Source organism: Artemia franciscana, chromosome 14 (assembly GCF_032884065.1).
Source record: "Artemia franciscana chromosome 14, ASM3288406v1, whole genome shotgun sequence".
NCBI classification, from domain to species: Eukaryota; Metazoa; Arthropoda; class Branchiopoda; order Anostraca; family Artemiidae; genus Artemia; species Artemia franciscana.
Window position 1 is genome coordinate 14,221,418 of NC_088876.1, and position 14,716 is coordinate 14,236,133.

A 14,716-nucleotide genomic window follows, 5' to 3' on the forward strand; every position below is an offset into this window, starting at 1 on the left:
AATTTTGACTTGAACATTCAGTTTAATTTTACTTTTTTTAAGATATATTTATTCATCTTTAATAGTACCGGCTATCTCTATGTTTTCTATGATCGTTTATTTTGATTCATGTTTATTTTAGGTTTTATTTATTCTTTAACAGTAATTGTTGGCTGCTTTGAGTTTGAACTATTTACAGCTGTCTTAGCTTTTGAAACAAATTGGACAGACGGCAGATTCCATCTGAAAAAAGTAAACTTCAGCAATAGAAATAATTATGTTATTGGCAAAGACTCATATATTGTTGGGAATAGTAGTAAAATAACAAATGAAGAAAAAATAAATATAGTGAGGAAATATTATTTCCTTCAGCTAGAAAAAATCCAGCTCTTCTGGCAAGACCGGACAGAAATAAGAAGAGTGATGTGACAACGAATCATATTGGAAATACAATATCGTCATAAGAGAAAAAGAAAAAAAAATGAAACTAGCTTTAACAAAAGGAATGCTGTAGAAGATCCTTGAGTGAAGTTAAAAAAGAAATTCAATGATTTTAAAGAAAAATTAATGACCTTTATCACCCTTCAATCACCCTTAAAATTTAAAAATTCTGCGAAAACTATTTTTTATTTCTTTGCTAAAAACTGATTTTCGGTGGAAAATTAGAATGAACTTATTGATTTAACTGGCGAAGCAAGCGACTCTTTAAAGAAAGAGCATGAGCTAGATCCTTTTTTGAAAACTAGATAGGGCTTAACAACAAAAACTTTTTGAGAAGTAGTTAACACAATAGACCCACTTTTTTTCTAGCACAAACATTATACTTTCTATAGAATAAGGCAAATAAAGGGAAGTATTCGTACGCTTACTGCAAGTCACTGCCTTGGTCTAAGCTTAGAATCAAGAACATTCAAGGTTTTAACCAAGATTTATCAACAGAGTTATAATTCATATTATCATTCTTTTAGATGGCATTATGTGAAACTATTCAGGAGGCTAGTAAATAAAATGCATTGTATGAAATTATTCTGGATACTAGTAAACAGAAAACATTGTAGTATTGGTTGGTGTTTTCTGAAGGTGAAGGACTCTTCACTAAGCTCAGTTGATACTGAATAAAACATCGAGTCTGTGTAAAGTATTAAATATACTTGGGAGTATTATTCTCATTCCCCTTTCCGTTTTTTTGTGACTCCAATAGCCCTGTAAAAGTTATTTCGGTAAAATTCTAGTTAATTGACTTCTTGCTATCTCAGAAAGGGTTTAGGTTGGGAAAATGAAACTTTCAGGGATGGGTCTACAGGCTAAAGTATGTCCTGGGAAAGTATTTTAAAGTACCCACCTCCACTCCTTCTCCCTCTAGGGGGCCCTGAAATTTGCCTACATGACAGGTCTATACCTATTGAAATTTTGACAAAACAGCATTTTACCTTAATTTTCAGTTACTAGTTGCTTTTTCTCTGCCTTCAGTTCTGAAAATGCAATTCCTGTTATTGGAGTAGAATTTTGAACCATATCAATGTTAATTTTTCAAAATTTAGGAAGTTTATTTGCATATCTTTAAAACCTTATAAAATGGAATTGAGCAAAGTTATGAAGCTGAAAACAATATTGTTGTACTTCAATGAAGCAGAAGATCTATTTTGCAAGGTTTCACTTTTATAACACACATATTTTTAAAGGTCATCAAAGGTCTGGGCCATCTAGAGGGAGAAGGAGTGGAGGTAATTGCTTCAAAATACCTTCTTGGGACATACTTTAGTCTTTAGATTCATCCCTGAAAGTTTTATTTTCCTAACCTAAACCGTTTCTGAGATAGCAAGAAGTCAATTAACTAGAATTTTACCGTTATTTCTTCCAAGAAATTTCTCTTTGTACTTTTGAGACAGACTTGACAAGTATATCAACAAGAAATGTTACCTGCTAACAATCCTGGAAGTTACAGAAAATATATTTTTATTATTGTTTTTATAACGATTTTTTTTTACCATTCAATTGCATATTTGTCAGTTTTTGTAAGCTCCAAGTCTTTTTGTTCGCTTTTTGGTTATCTATGACCAAGAAAAGACAGGAAAAGACACATGATTGGCTAAAACAAGAAATATCCTTATTATTTGAAGACAAGCCCTCAAAATTTAAACACCAAAGAGGTGTTTAAATTTACCGAAAACACCAAATAAATAACACCGAAGAGGTGTTTAAATTTACCGAATAGAGGTGTTAAAAGAGGAATGGTACATATATGGTATACCCCCTGCAGCTCAAGAAGTGAAGTTAGGTTAATCCTAATAAAATATACTTAAATATGACACAAATGTAATATTTTAGAAATAAATTTGGGCTATGTATTTGCACATTAAGGGGGAGGGGTAAAGTACAGCGGGTCTGCATGCATAGTGCGTTAGCTTCAGTTATTCTGATATCAAACAGTTCGTGGTAACGAACTGTAGTAAGGAGCGACCCGGCTCAATAGAAACCAAAACTCTAAGAAATGGAATTTTGATACCAATAGCTATATCAAAAGAATCGTATTTTAATGCTGATTTTAAATATATAAGTTTCATCAAGTTTAGTCTTACGCACCAAAAGTTACGAGCCTGAGAAAATTTGTATTATTTTAGAAATTAGTGGGAAACACCCCCTAAAAGTCATAGAATCTTAACGAAAATTACACCATCAGATTCAGCGTATCAGAGAACCCTACTGTAGAAGTTTCAAGCTCCTATCTACAAAAATGTGGAATTTTGTATTTTTTGCCAGAAGGCAGATCACGGATGCGTGTTTTTTTTTTTTTTTTTTTTTTTTTTTTTTTTTTTTTTTTTTTTTTTTTTTTTTTTTTTTCCAGGGGTGATCGCATCGACCCAGTTGTCCTAGAACGTTGCGAGAGGGCTCATTCTAACGGAAATGAAAAGTTCTAGTGCCTTTTTTAAGTGACCGAAAAAATTGGAGGGCACCTAGGCCCCCTCCCACGCTAATTATTTTTTCTAAGTCAACGGATCAAAATTCTGAGATAGACATTTTATTCAACGTATTTGAAAAACCTTATAACTATGTCTTTGGAAACGACTTACTCCTCCACAGTCCCCGTGGGAGGGGCTACAATTTACAAACTTTGACCAGTGCTTACATATAGTAATGGTTATTGGGAAGTGTACAGGTGTTTTCAGGAGGATTTTTTGGTTGAGGGGAGGGGTTGAGAAGAGGGGGATATACTGGGGGAACTTTCCATCGAGGAATTTGTCATGGGGGAAGAAAATTTCCATGAAGGGAGCGCAGGATTTACTAGCATTATTTAAAAAAAAAAATTGAAAAAATAAATATGAAAAAGTTTATTTCAGCTGGAAGTAAGGAGCAGCATTAAAACTTAAAACGAACAGAAATTATTACCCATATGAGGGGCTCACCTCCTCCTAATACCCCGCTCTTTACGCTAAAGTGTTTTTAGCAATGTCAACTATTTATTCTACGGCTTTTGTGATTCAGGGGTCATTCTTAATGAATTGGGACAAAATTTAAGATTTAGTGTAAAGAGAGAGGTACTGACGAGGGGGCGAACCCTCTCATATGTGTAATAAAAACATGAGAATAAAACATTCTTTTCGTAAGCTAGTTTATAAGTTACGTATATCTTTTACCAATAAAAAGATTCGTAAAAAATTAAAAGTTCTAGTTGCCTTTTTAATTAACCAAAAATTGGAGGGCAACTAGGCTTCCTCCCTCGCTCTTTTTTCTCAAAATCATTCGATCAAAATTATGAGAAAGCCATTTAGCCAAAAAAAAAAATATGAAAATTTTGTTTTAATTATTTCTCTGCAGAGAGCCAAAATCAAAACATGCATTGATTCAAAAACGTTCAGAAATTAAATAAAAAAAACAAGTTTTTTCAACTGAAAGTAAGGAGCGACATTAAAAATTAAAACGAACAGAAATTACTTCGTATATGAAAGGGGCTGCTTCCTCATCAACGCCCCGCTCTTTACGCTAAAGTTTTTTACTGTTTTAAAAAGAAGACTTGAGAGAAAGGGTCAAACTTTAGCGTAAAGAGCGGGGCGTTGATGAGGAAGCAGCCCCTTTCATATACGAAGTAATTTCTGTTCGTTTTAAGTTTTAATGTCGCTCCTTACTTTCAGTTGAAAAAACTTGTTTTTTTTATTTAATTATGAAGTAAGAATTGTTTTCTGACTTTACACTGTCTAAATACTTTACTGATGCCCCCTTGATGTCCAAATAATAGCCCAAATTGTATATTTCCCATCTATTCTGTCAATTCTCTTTGTCTTTTCTTACGCTAAAATGAAAGAAACTAGCGAAAGAAACCGGTTTATAGTGCGTCTATGGATGTACAACTTGAGAAGCAGGGGCTGTGACATACGAGCAGAGGAATTTCCAAAAATCGTCTCTGTTATACTGATCATGGCCCAATTTCACCTTTATTTCCCTTATATACGACCTTAATAAACCCATGGAAGATATTTTGTCTATATGTTGTCGCATAGTGAACTTTTAGCTTTTTGTCCTTCCTACGCGCTTAAAGAATGAATATGACCCATTTTGCTAAGAGGTAGCGATGTCCATTTTAGATATGTGTCAATACGAACATTTTTCTCTAATGAATGATATAAAAAATCTTGTTTGTTGCAATTTGTTCAAGGTTTACCCCTTTTTTTGTCGTATCTTTATCGTACTATAATTAAAGGGCCCTTATGTTTTAGCAGTCATTCTTAAAGAATTGGGACAAAAAGTCCATCTTTAGAGTAAAAATTAAAGTATTGAGGAGGGGGCACATCGTTAATATATAGAAAAATTTCTGTTCCTCTTAAGTTTTAATGTTGCTCCTTACTTTCAGTTGAAAAACAAGCTTGTTTTTTTATGTTCAATTTCTGATGGTTTTTCAAATAATGCTAGGAAATTCGGCTCCTCCTCCATGGAAAGCTCCCTCCTCTCCACCGAAAAATGTCTGGCGGACGAATTCGCCTGGCAAATTCTCCTTACCATACTTTCATCCGAAAAAGACTGTAGTTTCTGATCGTTCTTCAAATCATGCCAGAAATACCCCCTCCCCCCTCCAGGGGCGAAATTTTCCTGTAGAACTTCTCCCTTAAAAGTTGCTTGGTTGAAAATTTCCCACGTATAAAATTTTTCCCGCGGAAAAGCCCCCCCCCCCACTGAAAACACCTCAGACAATTTCTATCCCGTTAAGAAGTTTCCCCGGACAAACCCCCCGGAACATCTGTACGTGTAAAAATGAGTCTGCAAAGAAAAAAACAACAAATAAAAAGAGTTTTGCATAGGAATTCTGGCAAATTTCCCCAGCGTAAAGTTTTCCTTGAAAGCTCATCCCCTGAAACTACCTTCCCCGCTGATAATTTTTTCCATGGAAATCTCTCCCCAGCCAAAAATGTCGGTATGCATCCCAATAAGAAATACTATGCGTAAGCAATAAGTAAGTTTTATAAATTACAGCCAATTTCCCAGGGGCTTTGGGGAGGGGGTCATGTCATCCCCAAATGCATAGAAATTGGACTTTTCGACTATGTTGAACAAAATGGCTGTGTCAAAATTTGGATCGTATAATTTTAGGGAAAAAAGGGCCCTCAAATCTTTTTAGTCAGGTAGAAAAGGGATCGAGATAATTTTCGTTTCAGAGAGCCCTCTCCTAATATTTTGGAACCATTGGTTCGTTACGATTGCAAAAAATGAAAAAAAGCAAATAAAAAAACAACACGCCTCCGTGATCTTTCTTCTTGCCAAAAAAAAAATCACAAGATTCCACATTTACTCAGATGGGAGCTTGAAACTTTCACAGTATGGTTCTCTGATGTGCTGAATCTGATGATGTGATTTTCATCGAGATTCCTTGACTTTTTTGGGGTATTTTCTCCCTTTTTCCAAAATCAGGCAAATATTCTCAGGTGTGGTTTTTGACGGGTAACACTAAACTTAATGAATCTTGTATATTTGGAAACTGCATAAAAAGCCAGGAGGCATTTTTTAACTACAGCTGTAGTAGTCAATGTATTGTGTCACTTTTTTCGGTAAAATTCTAGTTAATTGACTTCTTGCTATCTCGGAAAGGGTTTAGGTTAGGGAAATGAAACTTTCAGGGATGGGTCTACAGGCTAAAGTATGTCCTGGGAAGGTATTTTGAAGTACATACCTCCACTGCTTCTCCCTCTAGAGGGCCCTGAAATTTGCCAACATGACAGGTCTATACCTATTGAAATTTTGACAAAACAACATTTACCCTAATTTTCAGTTACTAGTTGCTTTTTCAGTGCCTTTGGTTCTGAAAATGCAATTCCTGTTATTTGAGTAGAATTTTGAGCCATTTCAATGTTTTTTTTTTCAAAATTTAGGAAATATATTTGCATATCTTTAAAACCTTATAAAATGGAATTGAGCAAAGTTGTGAAGCTGGAAACAATTTTGTTGTACTTCAATGAAGCAGAAGATCTATTTTGCAAGGTTTCACTTTTATAGCACATATTTTTAAAGGTCATCAAAGGTCAGGGTCCTCTAGAGGGAGAAGGGGTAGAGATAGTTGCTTCAAAATACCTTCCCAGGATATACTTTAGTCTGTAGATTCATTCCTGAAAGTTTCATTTTCCTAACCTAAACCCTTTCTGAGATAGCAAGAAGTCAATTGACTAGAATTTTACCCTTTTTTCTTTTGGAGACTCTGGTTTGTTTGCCTTAAACTTTGGCAGCTAATGTTTTTTAAGGGTTATGCTAGACTCTTAGTAGTTACGAAATTTATATTCGCGACTCGAATTTTGAATTGAGCTTTGAATAGGACATTGTCTTTACGGCACTTTAGTGCGCTTGCGAATATCCAATGCAATCAAGTTGACTTTAAAAAAAAACTTTTTTTGGAATATTTTTTTCGAATTGCCCTGTTAAAGATCTTCGTTACGAAAATATGAAGAAGCTAAACATAAGGCGTGCCATGCTGAACTTGGAAATTGTGCTTGTAGAATTTGAATGTTTTCGTGAGCTTCCATCATTGTAACCAAGCAATAGAGACCGTCAGTGTTGGCCTTACAGTCATTCGCTAAATCACTTATTTCTCCTGTTTGGTTAAAGTATAAGGTGACCAAATCACTTGTAATCTCAAAAGCCGAGGAAATTGTGTGGCCGCTAGCTTGAGTAAAGAGCAAGTTTTATAAGATATAGCCAGAAAGGCTCTTTAATATTTGTTTGTTGGTTTTTTTTTTGCACCACCCGTCTTCTTCTATCTCCCAATTTGGAGTTTTTTCACCTATTCTAATCCAATCTCTGTTTCTTCTTTTTTTTGCTAGCATATTCTTGAGGTGCCAATGTGGACTTGGAATCGTTATGTATTGAGGAGGCAAGGAGTTTTCTTTTTATTTTTTCTTTAATGGATCAGAATGAGTGAATAGCTTTAACAAGCTTTAATAAGCTAATATAATGATAATAATATATATATATATATATATATATATATATATATATATATATATATATATATATATATATATATATATAGTAATAAGCTAATATAATAAATAATATGATAATTATAATAATGAATAATAATTATTATTAGCTTTCATGAGCTTAATAGATTGATATTTTCATAAGGAATTACTAGAATAGATTTCATAAGGAGAAAATACTGTGGCCTTTTCTCCTAATGATGTAGTTCTAGAATTAAATTGTGTGATCTCTTAAATTGATCTTCGACTACTTCTCTTAGTACATTCAATTTTGTAAAGAGGGTAGAAATACGTTATTACTATTATCAGTAGCCTTATATTTACGTGGTTTCTTTTGTGCTTGCGGCCCCCTTTTAGTTACGAGATCCGTCTTATCATTTAAAATCTCAAGGAGGGGAGAAATCATCCATCTAGAATAAATATGAAATTCATTGCGGATTCCTGACTTCATGCTTAAGTAATATATAAATTTATGTGTTTTGTGTTGACATTCTTGAATGAGTATTTTTTTGCATTCCCAATCATTTGGACTCGTTGCGTCTATTTCCTTTGTTTTGGAAAGTCTAATATAGAATTAATATTCAGCGCACTAGAATGACTGAAATTTGGTATTTTTAGTAATGCCACTGGCAGCATACACACTTTATGGTCTTCTTGCTCCTTTAAGAGTAGATGATGAGAGTAATCATGAACCTGACGTTTTTAAATCGAGTAAGTTCCTGTGATTGAGTGTGAATTGTCTTGTTGGTTGTCCTTAAATGTACTTCAGTTTAATGATGTAAATTTGATTGTAATCCCTTTAACAACGTATATTTTAAAATTTTAATAGTGAGATAGATAAAAAGAATTAAATCTGGACAAGCATTGGAACTGTTTTTCAGTTAAGATTCAGAGTTTCTAAGCAATTGATAAGGTAAAAACCTTGTCCGGATGTTTCATCTTTTAACTTATTATAATCTTGTTTGTGTGTGTGTGTGTAATACTGGTCTTTTGAGCTTGATTGGATTAAAAATCTTGTCAATTGTAAAACGTGCGGCACATTGTAGTCATACTCTGTATGTGGACCACAGTAGAGATATCTAGATATCCCTAAATATGTAAATATTTAGGGATATCTCTACTGTGATGTAGACTTAATATTTTAAGTATAGTATCCTATATAACTGTAATTACAAAAACATGTGTACAGATTTGAAGGGAAGTAAAAAATTTGTCCAAGATGAACATCTGCGTCGTCCTTAAAACGATACCTTAAATATTTTTAGTTTTTGAACTGGCATCTTCTTGAAACTGACATTTTTGAAAACTAAGAAGAAGAAACCTGCACAGGAATTTAAGCAAATTGTTAATTGGATTCGAAACTTGCATAATACCACCCTTTTTCTTGCCTTCCACGGAAGGTGGAACGAGTCCAAACTCACAAGAGGCACAATTAAGACACTATCTTTCTTCCCCACTGGGTCTGATTGTTCTCCGAAAACCCCTGCTGAAAATGATTATTCTACTAGAGATTGTGGTCGCCATTCCTCATTCCTCATGGAGATTGAATTGGCACGTGACTTGGAAAAGTAAAAAATAGTACATAAAATGTTACTTCCAACTTTGGATAGTTGAGCTTTTACAAGGCCTTATGTATGTTGTTCTGTTGGCATATGCGTCGAGACGCTTGTTTCATATTTCCCCATAGTTTGGAGTGGGTCTTTATCCTCAAAAGGCATAGCTAGAGTGTTGGCTTTTACTTCCCGCCAAGTTTCATTAAGATCCGACACCCTCATCTGGAAAGTTTCCTGATGAAAGGAGTTTTAGGACTCCTTCTCCTACATCTGTCGAATACAAACTCTTAAAAGGCAGAAATAATATACTTAATATTTCTTCCGATCAGATTTTTTATTTTTTTTTTTAGATCTGATAGCCCCTTTTGGTAGATGTTGCGATGGAACAAATATATATGAGTCGCTCTGCCAGGAAGGTTAGATCGAGTCCAGATTTCCAAAAGACATGACTTGTATATCATTCTAACTTCCTACAAAGTTTCGTTGAGATTCGGCCATCTTTTCTGTCTAATGTCCCGAAGACTTGATTTATGGACCTTACCTCTTCCCCTCACTGAAGATGGACTCTACCAGGACAGAAAAAGTAAAAAAAAAATTACCCTTTCAATACATAAGGTTCCATTTTCATTCAAGAATCCCCTTTGCTAGAAGTTCAGAGGACAATTTTATCCCATCCCCCTCCCTCTACAGAGACTAAACGAGACATGTACTGATAAAAAGTAAAGATAAGCCGCTTATTCTTATTTTCTACAGAGATTAGTTGAAATCCCATAATATCATCTGCTTGAGGTATTGACGACGATAATTCAGGGATCTGCCCCCTTTCCGTCGACTATAGGTCAACTTGCGCTCTTATTCTGAAAAGAAATATGTAAGACATTAGTTCTTATTTCCGACCAAGTGTTTTCGAAATCTGACTATCCATTCGGATAGATGCCCTGCTGGTAAGAAATCCTGGATCCTCCTTCCCCACTAAGGTTGAATTTTTGTTCAGAAACCCAAAGGCCAAGCTCAAGCACTAACTTTCGCTCCACATTAAGAACTGAAAATCTCTTCAGGTTATTTGTAAATGAAAAGAATTGAGAAAAACCCACTCCCTAAACGCCACCCTCGAGTCATGTCAAAGTTGGATTAATCCGAATCTACATCTCAGCCTGGACTTTATATGGATACAAAATTTCAATTCCTCATGTGCCCCCAGAAGCCCCTCCAACGTTAAAAGACTTCAAATCAAGTTTTGCATATATTTGATTTAATCACAACGGTAAAATGCATAAGGTTGGCATGATGTGTGCAGCTGATGGAGTAAAGGGTCACAAGTTATGTAAATAGCTGAGTTCACTCATATAGGCGTAGACACCCTCCCATCTTTTTTGAATTACGGTTGTTTTGGGATCATTTAGGGTAGCTTCCGAAAAGACAAAAGTTTAAACATTTAGATGAAATAAAGATGTCCAAAAAAAAAAAAAAAAAAAAAAAAATTGAGTACACATGTCACAAGTAGGATTTGGTTTTCACGAAAAGTGGTATCTATTTAACCTCTTTTTTGAATATGCTGATCGTAAATGTGATCCTAATATTGCAATATAGACGCTCAAAGTCGAAAAATCTTAGTAGATTACATATTTCACAAATGCGGCTAGCGGCTAGTTGAAATCGTAGTCCTGCAAGTTTCATCTTCTCTATTATTAATATTAATGTAGATATTAATGAGATGCAGGATGATGATATATCCCATCTCACATCGGCGGAGCACAAAATAGGGTATATGCCCAAATTCTATGGGCCGAACACTTTATAAAATATTTTTTGGCAAATATCTCACCAAGTGGGTGTCACTAAAACGGCCTTAACGGAAATTCGTGGCCAATAATCATCTATTCTTCTACGTTTCTTTTTCTTTTTTAGATATTAATCAGACAATTCTTGGTAACGAACTTTGACTGAATGGAGAATTGACTCGGCACAATAGTAACTGAAACTCCAAAAATAACCGTAACCAAAAAATCGGAATTTTGATATGAATAGATACATCAGATAAATTGGCTTTTATGCTGATTCCAAAAGTTAATGTTACATATTAAAAGCTACGAGCCTGAGAGAATTAGACTGTTTTTGCAAAAAAGGGGAAGACTCCAAAAAAAAGTCAAGTGATCTTAATGAAAATCACACCATCAGATTCAGCGTATCAGAGAACTCTAATATAGAAGTTTCAAGCTCATATCTACAAAAACGTGGAATTATGTATTTTTTGTCAGAAGAAAGATCACGAATATGTGTTTCTTTGTTTGTTTTTTTTTTTTGTTCTTTTTTTTTCAGGCGTAATCGTATCGAACTAACGGCCATAGGAGATCGGGAATGGCCTCATTTGAACGGAAATCAGAAGTTCTGGTTTCCTTTTAAATGACTAAAAGACTGGTGGGAAACTAGCCCTCTCCCACGCCCCCTTGTTCTCTCTGGCATCTGATGAAATGTCCGATCAGAAGTTGTAAGGTCCAATAAATAAGCCCTTGGGGATGACATGACCCCAATGGTCCCTGGGGAAAAATATGTAAGCTACGCAAATTGCTGATTGCTCACAGTTAATATTTGTTAATGGAAAAGATACGGAATTTTTTGGGGGGAAAATTTTCTGCAGGGGAGGATATTTTCCACAGAGAGGTTTTTTCGTGGAGTGGAAAGTTTTTATGGTAAATTTCGCACGGGGGAGGGCAATGAAGGAGATTTCATGGCAGGATTTGAAAAATGGTCAGAAAATAAATTTTAAAAACAAGCTTTTTCAATTAAAAGTAAGGAACAACATTAACACTTAAAAGGGACGTAAGTTATTTCGTACATGAGGGGCGCTGTCCCTTCCTTAGTCCCCCCTCTTTACATTAAAGTTTGACTTTTTGTCCCAATTCTTTAAGAAAGACTGTTCAAACATAAGGGCTTCTTAATTTGAATGAGGAGTATTTTTAAGAACTTCAAGACTAGCGTAAAGAGTGAGAGATGAGGAAGCGGCTGCACACCTCATATGCGGAGTGATTTCGTTTGTTTTAAGTTTTAATGTTGCTCCTTACTTTCAGTTTAAAAAAACTTGTTTGTTTAATACGTAAAAGAATTCTAGCATCTAGCATTGATTAGTAACTTTTCAAGTGGCAAAGTTAAGTGAGAAATGACATTTGAAATACCTATGATTATTTTTTTTCTATTTAATTATTCTTGTTAAATTCTTATTATTTTTCTCTTACCATTTTTATGGCACTTGGTATTAACCAAGTGACATATAGCAATCGCAAATTCTGTCGGTGTGTCTGTCTGTCGGTCCTAGTTTTGCTACTTTAGGCACTTCCAGGTAAGCTAGGACGATGAAATTTGGCAAGCGTATCAGGGACCGGACCAGATTAAATTAGAAATAGTCGTTTTCCCGATTTGACCATATGGGGAGGAATGGGGGGCCGGTTAATTCGGAAAAAATAGAAAAAATGAAGTATTTTTAACTTATGAGCGGGTGATGGGATCTTAATGAAATTTAATGTTTGGAATGATATTGTGTCTCAGAGTTCTTATTTTAAATCCCGACCGGATCTGATGACATTGGGGGGAGTTGGAGGGGGGAAACCTAAAATCTTGGAAAACACTTAGAGTGGAGGGATCGGGATGAAACTTGATGGGAAAAATAAGCACAAGTCCCAGATATATGATTGACATAATCGGAACGGATCCTCTCTCTTTGGGGTAGTTTGGGGGGGGGGGGTAATTCTGAAAAATTAGAAAAAATGAGGTATTTTTAACTTACGAACGGGTGATCGGATCTCAATGAAATTTGATGTTTAGAAGGATATCGTGTCTTAGAGCTCTTATTTTAAATCCCGACCGGATCTGGTGACAATGGGGGGGGATTTGGGAGGGGGAAACCTAAAACTTGGAAAACACTTAGAGTGGAGGGATCGGGATGAAACTTGGTGGGAAAAATAAACACAAGCCCTAGATACATGATTGACATAAACGGAACGGATCCGCTCTCTTTGCGGTAGTTGGGGGGGGGTATTTCTGGAAAATTAGAAAAAATGAGATATTTTAACTTACGAACGGGTGATCGGATCTCAATGAAATTTGATATTTAGAAGGATATCGTGTCTCAGAGCTCTTATTTTAAATCCTGACCGGATCTGGTGACATTGGGGGGGGGGGAAGTTGGGAGGGGGAAACCTAAAACTTGGAAAACACTTAAAGTGGGGGGATCGGGATGAAACTTGGTGGGAAAAATAAGCACAAGTCCTAGATACATGATTGACATAACCGGAACGGATCTGCTCTCTTTGGGGTAGTTGGGGAGGGGGTAATTCTGAAAAATTAGAAAAAATGAGGTACTTTTAACTTACGAACGGGTGATCGGATCTCAATGAAATTTGATATTTAGAAGGATATCTTGTCTCAAAGCTTTTATTTTAAATCCTGGCCTGATCTGGTGACATTGGGGGAAGTTTGGGGTGGGGGAACTTAAAATCATGGGAAACGCTTAGATTGGAGGGATCGGGATGAAACTTGGTGGGAATTATAAGCAGAAGTCTTACATGCATGATTTACATAATTGGAACGGATCCGCTCTATTGGGTGGGGGGGTTAATTCTGAAAAATAAGAAAAAATTACGTATTTTTAAATTACGAAGGAGTGATCGAATCTTCATGAAACTTCATATTTAGATGGACCTCGTAACTCAGATCTCTTATTTTAAATCTCAACCGGATCAAGCGTAATGGGGGAGGGCAGTTGGGGGGACCGCAAATCTTTGAAAATACTTAAAGCGGTGAGATCAGGATGAAACTGGATGGGAAAAATAGAAACCTGTGTAAAATACGTGACTGACATAACCGGACCGGATCTGCTCTCTTTGGTGGAATTGGGTGGGGGGGGGGTAATTCTGAAAATTGAGGTATTTGTAACTTACGAAAGGATGACCAGATCTTAATGAAATTTGATATTTAGAAGGATCTTGTGCTTTAAAGTTCTAATTTTAAATTCCAACCCGATCCTGTGACATTGGGGGGAGTTGGAGGGGGAAACCAGAATTCTTGGAAAACGTGAAAATTGGGGTATTTTTATCTTACGAATAGATGATCGGATCTTAATGAAATTTGATTTTTAGAAGGAATTCATGTCTCAGAGCTCTTATTTCAAATCCCGACCAGATCTTTAGACATTGGGGGGAGTTGGAGGGGGAAATCTTGGAAAAACACTTGGAGTGGAGGAATCGGGATGAAGCTTGGTGGATAGAATGAACAAATGTCCTTTATACGTGATTGACAGAATCGTACTGGATTCGCTCTCTTTGGAGGAGTCGGGGGGTTCATTGATTTGGCGAGTTTGGTGCTTCTGGACGTGCTAGGACGATGAAAATTTGTATGCGTGTCAGAGAGCTGCACAATTTGACTTGATAAAGTCGTTTTCTCAGATTCGACCATCTGGGGGGCTAAAGGGAGAGGAAAAATTAGAAAAAATTAGGTATTTATACCTTACGAGTGGGTGATCGGATCTTGATGAATTTTGATATTTAGAAGGACATCGTGACTCAGAGCTCTTATTTTAAATCCTGACCGGCATTAAGCCTCTTATTTTCCTTTTTAAATCAATCTATTGATTCATAGAATTTTGTTAGAGCTCATACCATATGATCCCTTGGCTCTTAGCTCTTCTCGCCTCGTCACAAGTGCCATATGAGCTCTTAGCTCTTGTTCTCTTAT

At 35.7% G+C, this 14,716-nt stretch overlaps 1 protein-coding gene across 10 annotated transcripts in view; it reads left to right on the forward strand.

Moving 5' to 3' along the window:
- The window catches only part of LOC136035363 (serine/threonine-protein kinase Pak-like), a 67,187-nt gene that overhangs the window by 17,225 nt on the left and 35,246 nt on the right, over positions 1-14,716 (forward strand). For 4 of the 10 annotated variants that reach the window (XM_065717112.1, XM_065717113.1, XM_065717115.1 and 1 more), the window contains exon 3: positions 8,055-8,147. The exons of the other annotated variants lie outside the window; for them this stretch is intronic. In XM_065717112.1, coding sequence (XP_065573184.1) covers positions 8,055-8,147 — 93 coding nt within the window. The remainder of the gene's footprint in view (positions 1-8,054; positions 8,148-14,716) is intronic. 10 annotated transcript variants of the gene reach the window in all.